Raw genomic sequence first — 20304 nt, 5'->3', positions numbered from 1 at the left:
ATCAGATATGCTATATATACTGTATATATATATATATACTGTATATATATATATATATATATATATATCTTACATATTATGGTACTGTGTGTTTCGATGCATCATTTCAGACACACTCTCAAACAGGTCCCACATGTGTACAAACTTCATGCATGCTTGACAGCTTTAGTAATTTCACCTCAGCTTCCCCTCTCCACTTCTCACCCGTTTCTTCTCTCCATCTTTCTATCTCTCAGCGGATCCGATCGTCGGGGCTTTTGCTGCTGGAGATGATCCTGTGTGGCTCTCTGTTGCTTTACTTCCCAGTGAGTGTGTGATTCAAATCTTCTTTTCAGATTACTGGACTGCAGTTGAAATCATAACGGCTGGCTTGCACTTAGAAGGCAGAAAATGATCAAAAATTACACAATTTATGGTTGTTACTAGGTTAACCAACTGCAATAACAAATTAGCATCTAACAAATTAACTATAGTAATTATGCTACAAAACTATGAATTAGGATATAAGTGAGGTTATTATGCAAACAAAATCACATTTAAGTTAAAACACGAAACACCTTCTTAAACATTTGCTGACTAATACAGCACCATTCAAAAGTTTGCGTAAGATTTTTCTTTAAAGTAATTAACACTTTTATTTAGCAAAGATGCATTAAGTACAGTATACTGAATGTGACAGTAAACACATTAATAATATCACAAATTATTTCTATTTCAAATAAATTCCTGCCTTTTTCTTTCTATTCAAAGAATCCTGATAAAAAAAAGTCATAGTTTCCAGCAAAATATTAAGCACTACTGATTTCAATATTGATAAATGTTTCTTCAACAGCAAATCAGCATATTAGAATGATTTCTGAAGGATCATGTGACACTGAGGACTGGAGTAATAATCATGAAAATGTAGCTTTGCATCACAGCAATAAATTACATTTTAAAATATATTTTAAAAATTAAAATTAAAATATTATTTCAATACATATTTACATAACATATTTCACAATATTACTGTATTTACTGTATTTTTACAAGCATAAAAAACTGTGTTTTCAGGTCTTCATTTTATACTTCAAACCCAGCACTTTCCGGTGTATTCTGCTCCGCTGGGTCCGTCTGCTTGGTTTCGCCATTGTTTATGGAACTGTGACGCTCAAGATGTACCGGTCTGTAGCACTTCAGTCCTGTCATATGAGATTTATCAAACTCAGTCCTCCCTTCCATCTGTCTCACCTGCACATCCGTCAGATGAAATGTTGCAAAATAAGATGCTATCTCAAGGCATTTAAAAATTCACTCAGTAATTTCATTTGTGTTTTTGAAGTCCTGCTGCCATTCTAGAAATAACAGGCTGCCTACCAGGACGAGTTGAGCCGCTCCATGCAAAAAAAATAAATAAAAATTAAGCAGAGTAACTGTTTTCAAAATTGATAAGAAGCAAATCAGCATATTAGAATGATTCAAGATCATGTGACACTGGAGTAATGGCTTCTGAAAATTCAGCTATGCATCACAGGAGATAAAGATAAACTTAATTGTTTATAAAAAAGCTTATAAAATTAGTTGATCAATTTAGGATGTCAGCATGTCGGTACAATATGGAAGCCCGTTTCCACCACTGAATAAAAAATAAAACAACGTAATTGCGACTTTTTATCTCACAATTCTGACTTTTTTCCTCAGAATTGCGAGATATAGACTCGCAATTCTTAGTTTTTTTTCTCTCAATTGCGAGTTTATATGTCGCAATTCTGACTTTCTTTTTTTTCTCACAATTGCGAGTTCATATCTCGCAATTATGACTTTATAACTCACAATTGCGAGTTTATATCACGCAATTCTGACTTTATAACTCACAATTGCGTGTCACTCGTAATTCCGAGAAAAAAAGTCAGAATTGTGAGATAAAAAGTCACAATTACCTTTATTTTTTATTTAGTGGCGGAAACGGGCTTCCATAGTACAATGATTTGAATCGCTCTGTGTAAAATATTTGGTAATGCCCATTTTTTTTAAAAATGACCCCGTTATAGCTAACCAAAGCGTAAAGATCAATTTTTTTTGATAATTATTGACCTTGAGAGTCAGAGAAGCTGTGGTTTTTAGAGGATGTGCAAAAAACCTAAGACTAGTTCGCAAAAGTAGGTTTTTCACAATCAGCAGCAACAGCAAACAAACAGCAGTGGTTCTTGAGGCAAAGTTGTTCACAGTGAGGAGGTCTATCGTATGGTATATTGTTTCTGTATGTGAAATGCTGCGTGATTACAGAGGCGTAAAACTCGTTAACACCACCCGTTGGACGATTTCTTTCAAACTTGTCACAGACCTTTAGGGCCAAGAGACAAACAGGCCCACTGAGTTTTGTTCCAATCAGCTTCCATTAACCTTGTCTAATAGGTGCTCAAATTTCATTAGCCGATGACAGCCATGTTTTTTTAAATATGCATATGTCCTCATAGATGCTTGTGACACTATGGACAAAGACACTGCATACCAATTTTCAAGTTGATTGGACTAGTTATAGCCGTTATGGGCGAAGATATCTCAGTTAACTCTCAAGAGTTATAGGCATTTTAGTAAAAGTAGCTCCGCCCCTTTCGAACATTTTGGCATCCCGTCGCAACGATGAGTTGAAAGTTAAACTTAATCTTACAAATTTTGTGCGTTTTGTCCACTGTGAGCCAAGGATTCCAACAATATAAGGCACTTAACGGTTTATGAGTTATGAGCCATTTCGTACTTTTGATTGGTGTAGCGCCACCGTCAGGCCGATTGGGGAGAGCCTTGGTGACATTGTAGATGGTGTGAGTACTACCATCCCTCCAAGTTTCAAGTCTCTGCGACTTACGGTTTGGTCTGCCCGATCACTTTTAGGTGAAGAATGCTGATCCTTGGCCATTCTATCAATTACAATAGGGTTTCAGCACTGCGCGTTTGAACCCCTAATAACAATATTCATAATGTTCCTCCATGAGTTGGCCCATTCCATGTAAAATAAAACTGCTTTTATTAGGCTACAAATGAGTTCACATGATTGGATCCAACAGAGGTTGGATACCTGTTAAGGCAAAAATACCTGATAAACCTGAAACTCCCAAAATGAATCAGCCTAAATGGTCACATGTGTTTCCAGGGTTCTGAAGGTGTTTCTGTCGCGTACGGCCCAGAGAGTGCCATACATCACTACCACAGGTGTGCTGAGGATGCTGGGAGTTATAGTGCTTACTGTCAGCTGGTTCCTGTGTGCGTGGACCGTGGGCGTCCTTCAGAATCGAGACAGGAATGTTCCACTGCTGATCATTTCCACCACCTCAGAAGGACAAGGCTTCAATGTCTGCGACCTGGACCGGTGGGACTACATGATGGCTGTGGGCAAGTGATGTAATTTTTGACCGGTGGCAGTAGTCCATCGGTTTTCTTGAGTGTCTGGCAGAGAGATTAACTGAAACTGGGGCACATTAGTAGATCAGACAAATGAAAGGATGAATGGTCCTGGATAATTTAATTGAATGTTCTTTGAAGCATTTAGCTGATGATTTGAACACCGTTAACCGCTGTCATTGGATATGATTCAGCATTAACCACTACCTACCATACTAATAACACACCACAACAAATAATAAATGTATATTTTTTACATTAAAAAGCAACACTGGGCTCAAAGTTAGAACTGATGCAACTGTCTGTAGATCACATTTATTTATTTAAGTCTTGTTTAAAGAGTAACGTTTTTGGGTAAAGAAATAAGTTTGGTCGGCATGTAGTCAAAACTATTTCATTTGACAAGCAAACCATACAACAGGAAATTATATCACAGAGAGGACTTCCATAAACCCTCATAACCATGCGATTTATTTCAAAATTTATATTTCGACCTTGGAAAAGCAACTTTCGTTTGGACCAAATGGAGTAACCCTAAGAAAACTTGATATTTATGATTTACATAATACAAATAAAAAGTCAAATAAAAAAAAAAGTCAAATTGTCCTTACACCTTTTTTCCCTTCATAAAAAGGACAAAGACAAAGGCAGGATATTTCACTGCCTTATTGCTGTTGTGTATATTTGTGTATGTGACAAATAAAAGCTTTAAAGTTAACAAAGTTGTTTCTCTCTCTCAGCGGAGCTGTTATTTCTGTGCTGGGGCAGTTTCCTGTGCAGTGCAGTGAAGACGGTACCTTCAGCATTTCACGAACCACGTTACATGAGCATCGCAATCCACAATGAGCTACTGCTCTCCTCCGCGTTCCATCTTTTCAGGTGGGGGAATAAAGTTGTTCTTATTTAACACTAATCATAAGAGGTTGTCCTATTGACTTCTTTGTCTTTGTATCTTTCAGATTTGCAAGACCATCAATTCATCCCGACTGGATGCTCTTGCTGTTCTTCACTCACACGCATGTCACAATTACTGTAACGCTCGGCCTGCTTTTTGTACCCAAGGTACTGTCGAGATTATCATTGTTTACTTTTGCAATGTTTAACTTTCAGTAAATAGCATAAGTATTCAAAATAAATGCAGCCTCTATCTATTTATTAAGTACTTTCTGATAAACTTGCGCACATATCACACATTTCTCATATTAATGTTATGTAGCCCTGTCCCAAGCAAAAATCAGCATTGGTGTTTGTTGCAGTTTCTCCACATGTCTCGGCCCGGCCGAGAGGAAATAGCTGCAGAAGTATATGAGGAGGAGGTGGACTTGCGACGCTCGTGTTCTTACCTCAACAGTAGTGTCAACTCTAACTGCTGGAGTGACCACAGCCTGGACCCTGATGACATTCGGGTAAAACACCTTGCCCTGCAGCAGCCCTACTAACTCGCACATGCTCACACTTCCATATTAAGAAAATCAAACACACCAACACTTTATGGCATTGCATACTTATGAATTACATAAAAAGCATAAATTTGACCTTTTCTTTTACAGTAAATGAACTCATATAAACTAAGTCTAAAATTTGATACTAACTTCTCATAAACATTTACTAAACATAATAATGACAAGATAAAAGAAGCTAGTTTAGCTTTTTGTCTTTATTTTATGGGAAAGAGTGCAGCAAGGGGTGAGAGAGAGGGGAATGGGATTGGGACAAGACCCAGGTTGGACTCAAACCTTGGTCCCCATGAGCCAACATGTCCTGAGCAATTTTATTATTAAAAATCACTTTAAAAAAATTACAGAATTATTACCGATGTTGGTCTTCTCCTCCTCCTCTGCCTTTACTTGCCCTCTTCTGAAATACTACCCTATAACTAGGTGCCTCTTGAACATCATGCTGTGGACATACCATCACAAAAACCATCCTACTGTACTGCTCCCTCCAGCTTTCCTCAACTGAAACCATTTTTCTCCTCTGCACCAGGATGAGCTGAAGAAACTGTATTCTCAGCTGGAAGTCCACAAGACCAAGAGGATGGCAAACAGCAATCCCCACCTTCCGAAGAAGCGCAGTTCTCGCCTCAGCATTGGACGGTCCCTTATAAAACGGATCAGTGAGATCCCAGAAAGTTTAAGCAGGCAATGCAGTCGTGAAGATAAGGATGTCAATGCTGCAATAGGAAGTATAACACGATCAGGATCTTATTACAAAAGCCATCAGACCACAAGCATTAACAAGATGAATGAAACTTTAATGCAGCCCTCTCCAAAGATGCGGAAGTCCCATAGTGCCTATGATTGTACCCCAGAAAGGGAGGTCTCCCTATTAAACTCCTCCATAAGTAGCAAAGAGAAAAGGGTTTCACTGCATTCCGACTCAGGATCCATCAACGCAACATTGCTGGTCTGCAAGTCTGCCAGTGCCCACAATCTATCGGTAGACACTAACCTTCTACTTCCAGAGCCCAGCAGGTTTCAAAAGTCACTTAGTGTCATAGAACGCAATGACCATCGCTCTGTGACTCCTTGTAGAAGCACTGGAAATGTGTCGCTTGCTGGCAAAGCTGCCCCAGCAGATAAACCCCAGCTAACTGTGGATGTTGATATAAAGAGGCAGACTTCAAGTGCCTTGCTCTCAGAGTCATTTGACAAGGCCGAGGTCTGCCCGTGGGAGGTTCCAGAGGAGCTCCCTGCAAACAAGAACCAAAAACATGTCACATATTCCATTTCGAAACAAGAAGAACCCAAATCACCTGGTGCTACCTCGTCACCAACGATGTTATATGTTTGTCCATGGGAATTCTTGCCACCTCCTACTCCTCCTGCAACAGAAACTGGGAATGGTATTCAGTCAGATGTTGATTCCACAAAACCCAAGCCTCTGATCTCCTGTAGCGCTCCAGGGTCACCACACACAATCTCCGGCCAGCCGAAGGACTTTCAGTTTTTCTCTTTCCGCTCCACTACCCAAAGTCTCCTTGCAGCAAAAGGCATTGGAGAAGTTGGAAGAAGTATGAGCGGAGAGAAAAGCCTACAAGAAAGTAATGTTAGGGAGGGAACACTACAGAAATCTTTGTCTACATCCATGAGATTGTACCCAGGCAGTGCAGCTTCAGACAAGCGTACCCCTCAGACACACAGACGGGCTATGACTACCGTAGGCACAAAACCTTGCCTTGTCAAACAAACAGCAATACGGTTGCCATCTACTGATTCTCCTGAAAGGAGTCCCAAACATTCTGCTCCAGTTCACATCTGTCCATGGGAGTCAGAGGAGGTGGTCTTGGAGGTCAGGAAGCAGAATTTGAATGACAGTGTATTACAAAGACAATATAGTGACAAGCAAGTACTATCTGCGACAGTAAGTAATGATGTCTTCAAACTGCCTGAGTTTCAACTGAAATCATTATTGGCTGTTCCTAATACAGAAGTGTGTCCATGGGATGTCCCAAAACCTTTTCATCAAACCAGCATTTCTGAAGTCTGTCCTTGGGAGGTTGTGGAAGTAGAGCAATTGCAAACCAAGAGCATACATACTGATGTCAGTCCTTGGGAAACAGATGGTGAGCCATCAAGAGTCACTGAAGACAATATATATAATACCAATGTTGAAGTCCCTATGTCTGAAGACACCCAGAAGCAGGTAAATGTGAAGCCTGAAGCATGCTCTTCTTATGTACTAGACACAAATATCTCTCAGGTTAGACAGGGATCCATCAAAACCTCTAGTGACTCAATAAAACATGGTGAAAGGGTAATTTATGTTAATGCAAGACAAAGTTCAGTAGACCAAGAGATGCAGAGAGATGCAGGTTCAGAAGAACCAAGTTATATACTGAAACGAGATGAAAGTGATTTTCCTGAACCACCCCCACCTGTAACTGAAGTAAACCCTTGGGAGTCTGAGCCAAATACAAAAGACGCTACAAGACAGTCTTTAAAAGAGACCATGCCTAAGAAAGCAACCATTTGTCCGTGGGAAGCAGAGGATTCTGGGAGGTCAGAAGAGAAGGTGGGAGCTACAAACAAGGGGTCAGTTCATGTAAATGTGTGTCCATGGGAAACAAGTGAGTCTGTGAAGACCACACAGAAACAAGAAAGTGTCTGTGGAGATGTCTGTCCATGGGAGACAAAAGAATCAGTCAATACCTTACAGAAGCAAGAAGGTGTTCGTGAAAATGTTTGTCCTTGGGAAACAGAAGACATAACGAAGACCATGCAGAAACAAGAAAGGATCCATCCAGATGTCTGTCCATGGGAGACAGGTGAGCCAGCAAAGACAATGCAGAAACAAGGAAGTGTCCATGCAGATGTTTGTCCTTGGGAGACAGGAGAGAAAGCAAAGACAATGCAGAAACAAGAAAGTGTCCATGCAGATGTTTGTCCTTGGGAGACAGGAGAGCCAACGAAGACAATGCAGAGACAAGAAAGTGTCCATGCAGATGTTTGTCCATGGGAGACAGGTGAACCAGTCAAGACCTTGCAGAAGCAAGAAAGTGTCCATGCAGATGTTTGTCCATGGGAGACAAGTGAGCCAGTCAAGACCCTGCAAAAGCAAGAAAGTGTCCATGCAGATGTTTGTCCTTGGGAGACAGGAGAGCCAGCAAAGACAATGCAGAAACAAGAAAATGTCCATGCAGATGTTTGTCCATGGGAAACAGGTGAGCCAGTCAAGACCTTGCAGAAGCAAGAAAGTGTCCATGCAGATGTTTGTCCATGGGAGACAAGTGAGCCAGTCAAGACCCTGCAAAAGCAAGAAAGTGTCCATGCAGATGTTTGTCCATGGGAGACAAGTGAGCCAGTCAAGACCCTGCAAAAGCAAGAAAGTGTCCATGCAGATGTTTGTCCATGGGAGACAAGTGAGCCAGTCAAGACCCTGCAAAAGCAAGAAAGTGTCCAGGCAGATGTTTGTCCTTGGGAAACAGGAGAGACAACAAAGGCTTTGCAGAAACAAGATAGTGTTCTTGCAGATGTCTGTCCATGGGATACAGGTGAGCCAGTGAAGACCCTCCAGAAACAAGAAAGTGTCTACTCAGATGCCTGTCCGTGGGAGGCAAAACAATCACCCAAACAATCTGTGCCACAAGACTGCACTCATGCCATCTCCTCAAAAAGGCAAGACAGTGCTCAAGAATCTGTCTGTCCCAGGGAAAATGATATGGGAACACCACCAGCAACAGAAAGCAGCACAAGTCAAAATGCCCCAGATATAAGTGAGATACACCCTTCAGACACAGGCACACAGACAGCAGAAGAGATGAGAGTTAACCCTCCTCTGGCTCGGCGTGATGCACTGTGCCCTTGGGATATGGGAGGGGGCAGACAAGAATCTATAACAGTGCATGATCATTTAGATGTCTTCACTTGGGAGGAGGCGATACCAGAGGAAGATGATGGTGATGCAGAAACTGCTGCAGAGGCCTTCATCTTCCCTCCAGACTTGTGAACTGCGAGGGCAGTATCATTGTGCTTTATACAGCTTGAAAGACTCATTGTGACAAAATGGACCACTGGTCACACTTTTCAGCTTTATGCAGAATGTCCCTCTAATGTCATCAGCACACTTCACTGACCGTTATTTAAGAAAGGATTCCACCTATGCCAATGTTCTCCCTCTTCAGCTTAACAAACCATATCTGAAGACTGACTGCTATTAAGACAGACTGCTCTCCTGTGCACATTCCCTTTTGGCCTTACATTAACACAAACACCCTGTTTAATTTGGTATTGTTTTGTGTGTATTTGTGTTCATATGGCTATGTAGATTATATTGTCCGTAAATCCTACGTCACCAACATACCCTGGGTGGAACATTTAGAAAGTCTGATTTAACACATTTTCAGTAAAAAAACACTGCACTAATATTACTAAGTAACTAAGTTAATAGACGAGCTGTCCTGATATACACACCAATGTTGCTAGTCTTAAAAGTTGTTCATGTTTAACAGCTCTTTGGTCTACACAAATGGTTTAAACAAACTTAAAGGGGTGGTTTTTTTATAGGCTTGATTGTGTTTATGGGGTGCAGTCTAACATGTGTTAATGCTTCGTTTGTTCAAAAACGCATTATTTTTCACACGTAACGGACCCGGGAAGTTACTTGTTGTAGTCCCTTACCAGTCGTTTTTGTAGGCATTAAACTGCCAGAATTTTAAAAGACGATATCTCCGTTTGCATTGAACTTTCAGCTTCGTAACTTTGCAGATATTGTTTATGATCAAACAGCAAAATTACACACTAACTAACATTAAAAAAGTGAAATCGCAATCAACCACTCCTTTAACAAATTTAACAGGATTTTGTAGCATGTTTCATGTCTCAAATAAGGCATTTTCAAACTGGTTAATTTACAAATCTACAGGGTAGCACCATTGTATTTTTCTGACAAGGAGCCCATCTACAAAGTATTCATTTAAAAAAAGCATAACACTTTACATTATACTATGTGAAATTACATAATAACACAGACAGTATGTGTGATCAAAAAATCTAATATTGTTCTAGGGCAAACTACTCTTGATGTATAAAAATATGATGATTAAATTTGATTCGTTTTAACATTAATTACAGGATGTTTCATAGAACACAGTTTTAAGTCCCCTTATATGGAGGATGTGAAATTAAATGTTCAGGGTTTACAACACAAATTTTGTCTACATGTTTAATTCAACCTATTTACATGCTGCTTCTGAAAAATGATAACAGATATTAGCACAGGTAATGACCATTAGATTGCACTTGTAATTCCTACCAGAGTTCGATAATTGAGTTTATTTTCGAGTTATTCTATCATTTTGACAGAACTTGCAATGTCAGCTTTTCAAACTAGGAACATAAAGACTGTGCTTTTGTATGAGGTAAGATTTTTGTAAGAACCAACAGTTTCAACAGTAGCCAAAGGAAGTTTACATTAACTTCTGTCAATGTAAAAAATGCAACATTTATTTTTATATTCTTAAAAATGTGTCATTTGAGTGTTCTGAAATAAACGTTTAAACTGCAAAATGCAAGGTGTTGATCTTCATCAAGTTCCATGTTTATTGAAAGTAACACCATGTTGATTACCGCGTATAACAAGTCTATATGTGCATGTACAGTTATTTGAGAGTGCCAAATGCGAATAAAAAAAAGCAACAACCAAAGTTTTTTTTTTTTATAAATACAGCAATATTTATTTTAATTATTGGGAATCAGTCTGTACAGAGTGGATCTGTGTTGGATGGAGTAAGGCACCACATTCAGAATTACTTGTACCACTGCACTGCCTTTGGCTTTGGTACCTGATAATGCAGATCCTCAAACTCCTCCTCAGGCTTCAGCGTAGGACCAGGAATCACGACAGTCTGTTGAAATCAAATGTCAGATGTGAAGTCTTAGTTAAAACATTCCACATTTTCTCCTTGATCCTATTCGTTTACCTTAATAATGGGATCTTTTGGTGGAGCCCATGCTGGAACAATCTTGCCATGGAGTCTCCAGCGCCCATAGGGGTTGACCAGATGCCTCTCCAGCACTAGGTATTCCAGGACGTCCCTGGGTTCATCTTCATCCCCAAGCATCAACCGACCAAAGCGGTCATAGATTGCCAATGTCTGAGAGATGGATTGGTATCATGAGCCCAAAATCTGAGTACTCCCATGCAGTCACACTCTTACACACAATTGTTAGTCTAAATCACTGACCTGTCTAGAATGCACACGGAGAGTCACCTGACCGTACAGGTTGCCCTTGCTGATCATGTCAGGACACCTTGCATGGACCACCCGCGGCGGCTCCAGTGACTCGATGAAGCGCCAGCGCAGAGTCTTATAACGGTTCCCCCGAACCATCTCCTGCAAAACATGCACACACACACATTGGACAATCTGAAATGCTGAATAAGGACACATTGGAGTCAATGTTATTTTAGTAACACTGAGATACTATTAAATAAATTTTTTTATTTAGTTTTCTTTTTTTAGCTTTTTTTTATTTTAGTTATAGCAATTTTGATTATACACATATATTCTAATTAGTATGTCTTTTAGTTTTTATTCATTTTTTTATTTCAGTTTTAGTTATTTTGGTCAATGAAGTTGAACTAAATGAAAATGAGAAATGTTGCTTTGGCAACTAGCTGAAATAAAATATGTTTAAGGGTTTTTATGTTTTACTTCAGTTAACCTTTACTTAATTTCAAGTATATTTACATAGTTTTGATTGGAGTCTGAAACCAGGTTAAAATAATAAGCTGACTAACTCAATTGTGAATTCTGACAGTTCATTCATATACAGATTTACTTACAGGGTAACACCTCTCGGTCACCAAAGAATGAAGCTTTTCTTTGTTAAATCTGAGAAGAGGAAAAGAGGACATGTTTATTAATGCAGATCTTGTAAGTGGGAAAAATGGAAAAGACAGTAAAACTTTGAAGCAGGAACTATTGTTGATAAAACAGGATTTCTTTCTTACTGTGTGAGTGCTGCATGAGCATCTATGAACATTTGCTGAGCTAGTGCTGGGAACTCTTTAGTGGAGAACTCGGGGTCGTGGTCCTTGATTTTACGAAACCTGGTCAAACAGAAAATAGTACCAATATTACATCAGCATCTGAAGTATGACGTTTACAGAGTCGCTGAGGCTTCGGTGGTGCTTACGCCAGCTGTGATGCTGCGCTCTGACGCAGCTGTTCTGTGCGCTGCTTCAGACCTTCTTTGGACAGCGTGGAGAGGCGTGCATCTCCTTCAGGAGGAACGTACGGATCAAAGATGCCCGCTGAAAAAAACAAAAACAAAATCACATATGAAAAAGAACCATAATGTGAAAAATTCTTAAACAAGTGATGTTGGTTTATCATCTAAACATCTAAAGAACAATGCTCAAGACTTCAGAGAAGATGTTTCCAAATAAAATACTAAGCATATTACAAAATTTGATGTGCTAAAACGGTCTTTTTATGATTTTTATGTTTTTGCATTTTCTTATACTCACCAAAGCTGTATTTATTTGATCAAAAATACAGAAAAAAAATAGTACTATTGTGAAATATTATTACAATTTAAAATAACCGTTTTCTATTTTTAAAATGTAATTTATTGCTGTGATGCAAAGCTGAATTTTCAGCATCATTACTCAAGTCTTCAGTGTCACATGATCCTGCAGAAATCATTCTAATATGCTTCTCTGGTGCTTAAGAAACATTTCTGATCTCCATCAACACTGAAAATATTTTTTGCTGCTTTGTGTTTTTTGTGGAAACTGTGCTACATTTAAATAAATACAAATAAATAAATAAAAATCATACAAGAATCAAACTTTTAGTGAATGTTTCACATAATGATCTTAAAAACCCATTGACTGGAAGGTTTATGGTTAAAGGTTTGACACTGGTGTAAATTGTGCCAATGTACACGTATCTTAAAAAAGTATATTATTATTATTATTATTAGTTGCAGTAGTAGTAAATGTATTATTACTGACTAAAGAATTAGCAGGTGAGTCCAGACTTTGTTCTGGAGGAGTTTACATATACAGGTGCATCTCAAAAAATTTGAATATCGTGGAAAAAGTTATTTTTTTTGTAACTTATTTCAAAAAGTGAAACTTTCATATATTCTAAATTCATTACATGTAAAACATTTCAAAAGTTTTTTGTTTTAATTTTGATGATTAGAGCTTTCAGCTCATGAAAGTCAAAAATCCAGTATCTCAAAATATTAGAATATTTACATTTGAGTTTCATTAAATGACCATCCCTACAGTATAAATCCCGGGTATCTCGTGTTCTTTGAAACCACAATATTGGGGAAGACTGCTGACTTGGCAATGGTCCCGAAGACAGTCATTGGCACCCTCCACAAAGAGGGTAAGTCGCAGAAGGTCATTACTGAAAGGGGTGGCTGTTCACAGAGTGCTGTATCAAAGCATATTAAATGCAAAGTTGACTGGAAGAGATGACCGCAAGCTTGAAAATACGGTCAAGCAAAGCCGATTCAAACACTTGGGAGAGCTTCACAAGGAGTGGAGTGAAGCTGGAGTCAGTGCATCAAGAGTCACCACGCTCAGACGTCTTCAGGAAAAGGGGCTACCAAGCCACTTCTGAAACAGAAACAACGTCAGAAGCATCTTACCTGGGCTAAGGAGAAAAATAACTGGACTGTTGCTCAGTGGTCCAAAGTCGTCTTTTCAGATAAAAGTCAATTTTTGGAGTCTGGAGGAAGACTGGTGAGGCACAGAATCCAAGCTGCCTGAAGTCTAGCATGAAGTTTCCGAGGTCAGTGATGATTTGGGGTGCCGTGACGTCTGCTGGTGTTTAGTCCATTGTGTTTTATAAAGTCCAAAGTCAATGCAGCCGTCTACCAGAGGATTTAAGCACTTTATGCTTTCATCTGCTGACAAGCTTTATGGAGAGCTGATCGCTTCCATGCCACACCTCACTGATGCTGGAGTTTGTGCTAAAGGAGCCCCGAGCAAGTATTGAGTGCATAAATGAACATACTTTAAAGAACTTGAGCTTTTCTGTTTTGCAAATCCTTTTATTTTATTTTATTGATCTTAGGAAATATTCTAATATTTTGAGATACTGGATTTTTGACTTTTATGAGCTGTACGCTCTAATAATCAATTAAAATTTGTTTGAAATGTTTTACATTACATGTAATGAATCTAGAATATATGAAAGACAAAAAAAAAAAAAAAGATATTTCACGTTATTCTAATTTTTTTGAGATGCACCTACCTGTAAATGTGCAGGCGATGACAGCAGTTTGACATGTGTACCTGTGCATGAGATGTTGATGGCTCTCTCTATGTACTGCTGCCGGACCACCACACCAGCAGCCCGGGCTTTAGTCTCCTGCTCGCTTTGGCTTTTCTGTTTCACATTCACCGCTGGAGGAATGAAGTAGCGCTTCTTTGTGCGGATCGGAACCAACAGCGGCTGCGGCAGCAGCGCCGCGGCGCACTGGATTACACCAGAGAGAGAGAGATTTTGACAATAAAGGAGTATAGATTACATGTATATTTGACCTTTTACAAAAAGAAAAGTGTTGGGAAAACAGGTAAATAAATCCCTGAAGCGTTTATAATATGTACCCAAGTCTCCAGTTGACACTCGATGAACATCATTTCAGCATGCATGTGCACATTCACATTGTATATTTGCGAAAGGCGCCCCGCTGAAGTCAAATTTTAATTTCATACCTTTATATTCTGACACGTTGTCGGTTGAAGGTATTTCAACGTCCTACATATGGAGATCGCCATGTTCTTGTCACACTGACTCCTTCGTTTACCTGAAAAATAGCTAACATGTGTGAATCAGACTTTAGCGCCGCCCACCGGTGGAGAGGAGAGGTACTACAGTATCTAAAGCGAGAGCGATAGCCATAGCAATGGAATAAAACAAATATACAGTATGTCAAAATAGACGTAGAGCACCCTCAGTGACTTGATTCTGAAACCCGACCTGAGTGGAATGATGTTTTTAAGAATCATTTTATATCAAACAACAATTCCTAAAATATTTCATACCTGCATCTTCACCATGATTTTATTATTTCCATTTTTTTTTTCTCACGACTGCATTTGATTGACAAGAAACCAGCTAACGTGCTAAAGCTGTAAGGATGTCTTTTCCAATAGGTTGATAACAGAGTTGCCAAGTCCGCGTATTATACGCGACTTTGGGCTTCCTTTTTTGTAAAGTTGCGTGAAAAAATCCCGGGTCGCGGTTTTTTGGGCTTATTTTAAAAAAAAATATGGTTGCTTGTTAGGAAAACCTGACAAGCAACTTCGTTTCTTTATTTATGTTCGCCGTATTCTCCAATGCATTGAATGACACTGTCTGCTCGCAGTTAATAGCCAACCAGTGCAATAATATAAGTGCTGCAGCGTAATTTGTCAAATATTCCGTCCCCTCCCCACGCGCCTTCTTTTTGAACGTGATTTTTCTTCAATGAGTTCTAAAATAAATTCTAAAATAACTTGTTTTTGATTTTCAGATGAAAGGGTAGTTTCAGTTTAATATGTTGTAGGCTCATTTATTGGCAATAAATAATATTGATGATAAATTATCAAAAAATATTGGGCTTGTTTTTAAAGCTGCGGTTGCTTATTTGTCTCGCGAGAGTTGGCAACCGGTTGATAAACGCAAGCAATCCATCGCACAAGGTTTCTCTCTTGCATCAGATGTGATTTCCTTTATTGCCCAGTTTCTATGTTGTCTCCGGCAATACTGCAATGAAAATCTTGTGAAATCAGACCCTCATGATCGTTGATGTTTGAACTCTGCGGTCACAGTCAGTCTTAGTATGCATGGTGCACACAGTGAACACAAGCTCCCAACATCAATCTATTCACACACAGGTAAACATTCATCATCATCATCTTCATCATCTGTGCTTCAGTGTCCCAAAACTGAGCAAAGTCCTGGTCTTTCCTCCCACTGTACCTGCTGCACATGATTTCAATCATTATTTACAAGTGCTGTTTTTGAAACACGTTTTTGAACTGCATGAACCTCTATGGCATAGTCTACATTTATGGGATACATGTTCATCTGTATATAGTTTACAAAATGCACACAAATATAAGAGCATGAAGAGTCATACCTCACATGTACAAATCCAACACAGCATTCCCACAATACAGTTGTGCCCATCGTTTATCTTTTTTCTCACCTTCTTTAATGAACATCAATTGTATTTTAAACAAAAGCACATGTCAGGGAAAGATTTCGACCGAATTTGATGATCATGAACTCTGTGTCTGTTGGTTTGCTGATCAACAACACTAATATGAGCCCATTGCATGTCAGCGAATAATCATTTACGCAAATCAGGTTCACCAATTTAAGGCCTCCCGAGTTTGAAAATCATAATTGTTTTGGGTCCCAAACTAGTCCCGAATGCTATTTCCGATTTCAGCAACAGTAAAATAATAAGTTTATAAAATCTTTGTATTATCCTGGCCAATGCTAATGACACTGTTGTAATTTATCATCCATTGTGTTAATTTCTTTCGCAGTTTCTGGAGGTACAAACCAGTGGAAGTGCTGCAGATAAGGTGATAAGTGACATACAGGAGACAAGGGCAAAGATCAGAGATCATACATATGTATATATAATCACATTTGAGAATAATTGAAGGTCTCAGAACTAATGCTCGCAGTTTACAATATACACACAGTACCATGCTTATGCGTCTTCAGTCCTAACCGTTACTAACGATGGGATTCAGAGCCGTTACCATAGAGTCTGTTCAGTCACCAGTGCGTTCCAACCTTTAACCCCCATTCTGCCCAGTCACACCGCCGAGGATTATGGGTAAAACGCGTATATAGCCATTACTGATAAAACAGGAGGAGATCGTCGTTTGTACAGAACAAAAGAAAACACACATTTAAAACTGAGCATATCAACGTCATGCTTGCTTTTTTTCTATCTGTGAATGTAAGGAAGGAGAGATGATTGCGTAATAATACCACTGTATGAGAGGAGCGCCATACTGAGGGAACCACGTGTGTACATGCATTACCAGCTCATAATAAAATAACATGGAGAATCTCTTGCGTTCAGTCACAGCTCTGCTCGAGTGCACTTGCGCCTCCCGCTGGCAGAATGGGGAACTACGTTACACTCAGGAGTGAATAACGTTCTCGTTTCCTAGTCTCACTTCTCTTGATTGACTCTTGGGTAATTCTTAAGATGGAGTTGCAGTTTTGTAATCGTTTCTGTTTTTGCTGAAGATAGCCAGATGATGCTCATTTGGGAGTGAGTGAGCAGGTCAGGGAGGGGTCAGAGGTCAGACGGGGGGCGCTTTCCGCTGCAGCAGGTACTGGTGGATGTGGTCTGCGTCTCTCTTGAGCCATGTAGCGTTCAGGAGAATGTTCTCGCAGCACTGCTGTACCGTGCGCTCGGCCGCTGGCGCGTGATGACTTTCAAAGAAACTCTGAAAGCAGAGAAACCACCAACGCTTCAGTTCAGAACAGCAACCTGCAGTGCTTATCGGTCTCTTTTCAAACTGTATCACAAGGCATTTTATCTGGATTTTGAACAGGACATCTATTGCTCCATCATTTGAAACCAAACTAACTTCCTGCTTGAAATGTTTGCTTGCATTATATTTCTTGAAAATAAATAGTAAAGGCAGGAATATTTCGAAATATCATTTTAAATAACCATTTTTTAATTATTTTAATATATTTTAAAATGTCATTTATTTCTGCAATTCTGCAGATTCTTTGATGGAAAGAAAGATAAAAAGAACAGCAATTATTTGAAATAAAACAGAAATAGAATTTTGTAACTTCATTAATGCGTTTATGGTCACTTTTGATCAATTTAAAGCATCCTTGCCCAATAATTTCCATTAAAACCTCTAAACTTTTGAATGCTAGTAATGTATATTAATTTTTTTTTTTTTTATAAAATCAACAAAATTTAGACTGATTGACTAATGAATCATTGACATGTCCCACTTACTTCTCAGTTTGTATTTCTAGTCAGATGTTTATGAGACATCCTTCTCTAATCATTTCCTGTGTATTTCCTCACGGGAGATCAAATATTTTATCGGTGGATTCATCCAGCAGTCATATGGGTGAATCTCACAAAGTCTGTCAAGAAATGTCTGGGTGATTTCAAAATCAAAGAAAGATATGAGACCATATTCATGTGAAGAAAATCAAGCCTATTTTTAGTTTTATTTATTTATTTTTGTGTTGTGCATAACGGGGTTAATGTCATTAACTAAAAAAAAAAAAAAAAATGTTTTACTCTAAAAAAATTTTTTTCTAGAACAAGAATTACTCTAACCAAGTGCAATATTTAGTCTATAAAACATTTTAAAGCAGAAAAAAAAAAGTTTTACAAAATATAATAAAAGCTAATACAACAATATTAAACAAATATATTCATATTTAAAATATAAAATGTATGTTAAACAATATGATTATAATTTCTATAGTTGATTTTTGGCAACATTGACAGGTTTGATGCGATTCACCCAATGAGACTTTATTAATGTTTCTTGCTGTAAATACCACTTTGTTTAATATTTTGTCAGGCAACAGTCATACATAGAGTAAAACTCAAGCATACTTTTTTTTTTCTTATGAGACTGTATATTAATTTTCACTCTTATTTGCATACATTATATTAACAGATTTATACTTTGTTTAAACAATGAATTTACATTATCTTTCCATTATTTATGATAACTGTACAAGGACTTTTAAAACTCATTCATATTAAGACTGATTCACTAATAAATCATTGCGATTAGTGAACTGATTCCACTGCTTTACTGAAAAGAATCAATTCAAATGAAATGCAAGCAACGTTTACTCAACCTAAGTGCAATATATAGTCTTTTTAAAAAGCAGAACATAACTGGAAAATGCATTTACATTCACTTTACACACCTAGAATTAAACTGCTGGAATTAAACAGAGAACGGCACACTATTTCCTTGTTTAATACTGTAAAGCTGCTTTGACAATTTGCATTGTAAAAAGTGCTGTATAAATAACAGTGACTTGACTTGACTTCAGACAACGCTGCTTATAAGTGACATGATGCTCACCTTAACTTCAGCAGCCATTTTATCTATTGCAAACCCATCCACTGTCAGCTGCAGTGAAGAAACAAAACATATATTCATGATACATAATCAATAAATTAGGTCTAATACTGTATTTCCCATCTTAATTTACGGACTGTTGCATTCTATTTGTGTACTGCACTTGTTTCACCTTGATGAGTCTTGATATGAGGAAGCCGCCCTGGTAACGGTTATGAAGTTCTTCCCAGTTGTCCTTAACAAATTTCCATGCAGCTTTGCGCCCCTGTTTGCTGCTTCCAGCTACGCCCCCGATTACAGACACAGTGTCCTGGGGACGAACCTCCTCCTAAAAATACCACAGTCACACTCAGCGCCACTGTTCACACTTCTGGAGATTTTTAATTCCCACAGACTCAGATTAGAGCTCAGAGAATGAGCGTGTCAGATCAGATTGGATTTCTTGTGAGAATTTTAGCCTAATTCAAAGATGAAATGGTGCTTTATTGATCTCCTGAGGAAAATGTATGCATTGCAGCTTTAAACATGAATCACAGGGACTAAATAATTCTGGTCCTTCAATACATAAAAAATCACGAATTCAACAATAATTCGGGGATATGTAATTGACAGGCTTGGCACGATTCACCCCAAAATACCTGACTGTTTTGTGCCATTCCCTTTATCCGTTCAAACATTTCACACTCGTGTAAAGTGTGGTTCTGGTGCTTGAAATTTTTCCAGTCTGACCTATTTTCTACAGTAAGTGTGTGTGTGTATTTGCGTACCGACAGGGCAAAGTTAAGCACTCTCTGGATGAGGTCAGGGGCGGGAATGGCTCCCAGCACTCTCTCGATGCGGTTCTTCTCCTCCTGCATGTCTGCCTGCTTGTGAAGCTGAACACAGAACATGAGAGATGTTTTATTTGTCTGTACCTTTGAGGCTGTCGCTGTGTAATGTTCAGACACATGTTAACTGTCACCTTGAGCATGGTGTCAAGCGTTGTGCTGTCTCCGTGCTTCAGAACTGTTAGGTATACCTAAAGGGATGCAAAAAAAACACCTACATTTACAGGGACATGTTGAGCCAGTACTAAGGTTTAGTGCTGGGCGGTATACCGGTTCATACCGTATACCGGTGTTTATTTTTGTTATGATATGGATTTTTAAAATACCGCAATACCGGTGTATGTCGCTTAAACAACGTTCGGAACGCGACACTGTTTGAAAGGGGTTCCTTTTCACTGTTGCACTGTGTTGAGGGAACAGCTGTATGTGTTACTAAGCGTGAAAATTACGAAACTGAAGCTGTAGAACTAATAGAACATGATGACACAGAAGAACTCATCCACAATATCCACATTGACCACCACAAATATCCACC

General features: G+C 38.8%; 3 protein-coding genes across 4 annotated transcripts in view; 1 reads left to right on the top strand and 2 right to left on the bottom strand.

Moving 5' to 3' along the window:
- The window catches only part of LOC107753843 (probable G-protein coupled receptor 179), a 14871-nt gene extending 5517 nt beyond the window's left edge, over positions 1 to 9354 (top strand). The window contains exons 6-12 of the mRNA XM_016570108.1: positions 237 to 305; positions 1054 to 1163; positions 3131 to 3369; positions 4119 to 4257; positions 4338 to 4440; positions 4635 to 4784; positions 5365 to 9354. Coding sequence (XP_016425594.1) covers positions 237 to 305; positions 1054 to 1163; positions 3131 to 3369; positions 4119 to 4257; positions 4338 to 4440; positions 4635 to 4784; positions 5365 to 8826 — 4272 coding nt within the window. The 3' untranslated portion in view covers positions 8827 to 9354. The remainder of the gene's footprint in view (positions 1 to 236; positions 306 to 1053; positions 1164 to 3130; positions 3370 to 4118; positions 4258 to 4337; positions 4441 to 4634; positions 4785 to 5364) is intronic.
- Positions 9355 to 10397: 1043 nt separating this feature from the next.
- LOC107753856 (39S ribosomal protein L45, mitochondrial-like) lies at positions 10398 to 14687 on the bottom strand. Of its 2 annotated transcripts, none has more exons than XM_016570130.1 (8): positions 14455 to 14554; positions 14140 to 14323; positions 12018 to 12135; positions 11833 to 11931; positions 11665 to 11713; positions 11063 to 11212; positions 10799 to 10972; positions 10398 to 10723 (listed from the first exon to the last, which is right to left on the bottom strand). In XM_016570130.1, the coding sequence occupies exons 1-8, from the start codon at positions 14497 to 14499 to the stop codon at positions 10625 to 10627; spliced, it is 918 nt and encodes a 305-aa protein (XP_016425616.1). In that variant the 5' UTR covers positions 14500 to 14554; the 3' UTR covers positions 10398 to 10624. The 2 variants fall into 2 exon arrangements, with proteins under 2 accessions (XP_016425616.1, XP_016425615.1); XM_016570129.1 differs by lacking the exon at positions 14455 to 14554 and adding an exon at positions 14563 to 14687 and having other exon boundaries at positions 10401 to 10723.
- Positions 14688 to 16023: 1336 nt separating this feature from the next.
- npepps (aminopeptidase puromycin sensitive) overlaps positions 16024 to 20304 on the bottom strand; it is a 20132-nt gene continuing 15851 nt past the window's right edge. Inside the window, exons 19-23 of the mRNA XM_016570111.1 lie at positions 19904 to 19960; positions 19710 to 19817; positions 19115 to 19270; positions 18946 to 18993; positions 16024 to 17310 (exon numbers count right to left, since the gene is read on the bottom strand). Of these exons, the coding sequence (XP_016425597.1) occupies positions 17164 to 17310; positions 18946 to 18993; positions 19115 to 19270; positions 19710 to 19817; positions 19904 to 19960 (516 nt within the window). The 3' untranslated portion in view covers positions 16024 to 17163. The remainder of the gene's footprint in view (positions 17311 to 18945; positions 18994 to 19114; positions 19271 to 19709; positions 19818 to 19903; positions 19961 to 20304) is intronic.

The sequence above is a fragment of the Sinocyclocheilus rhinocerous genome, unplaced genomic scaffold (assembly GCF_001515625.1).
Source record: "Sinocyclocheilus rhinocerous isolate Xijiao unplaced genomic scaffold, SAMN03320098_v1.1 scaffold711, whole genome shotgun sequence".
In the NCBI taxonomy this organism is placed as follows: Eukaryota; Metazoa; Chordata; class Actinopteri; order Cypriniformes; family Cyprinidae; genus Sinocyclocheilus; species Sinocyclocheilus rhinocerous.
The sequence above is the reverse complement of the archived record's forward strand: the minus strand, read 5'-3'. Positions and strand labels throughout refer to the sequence as shown.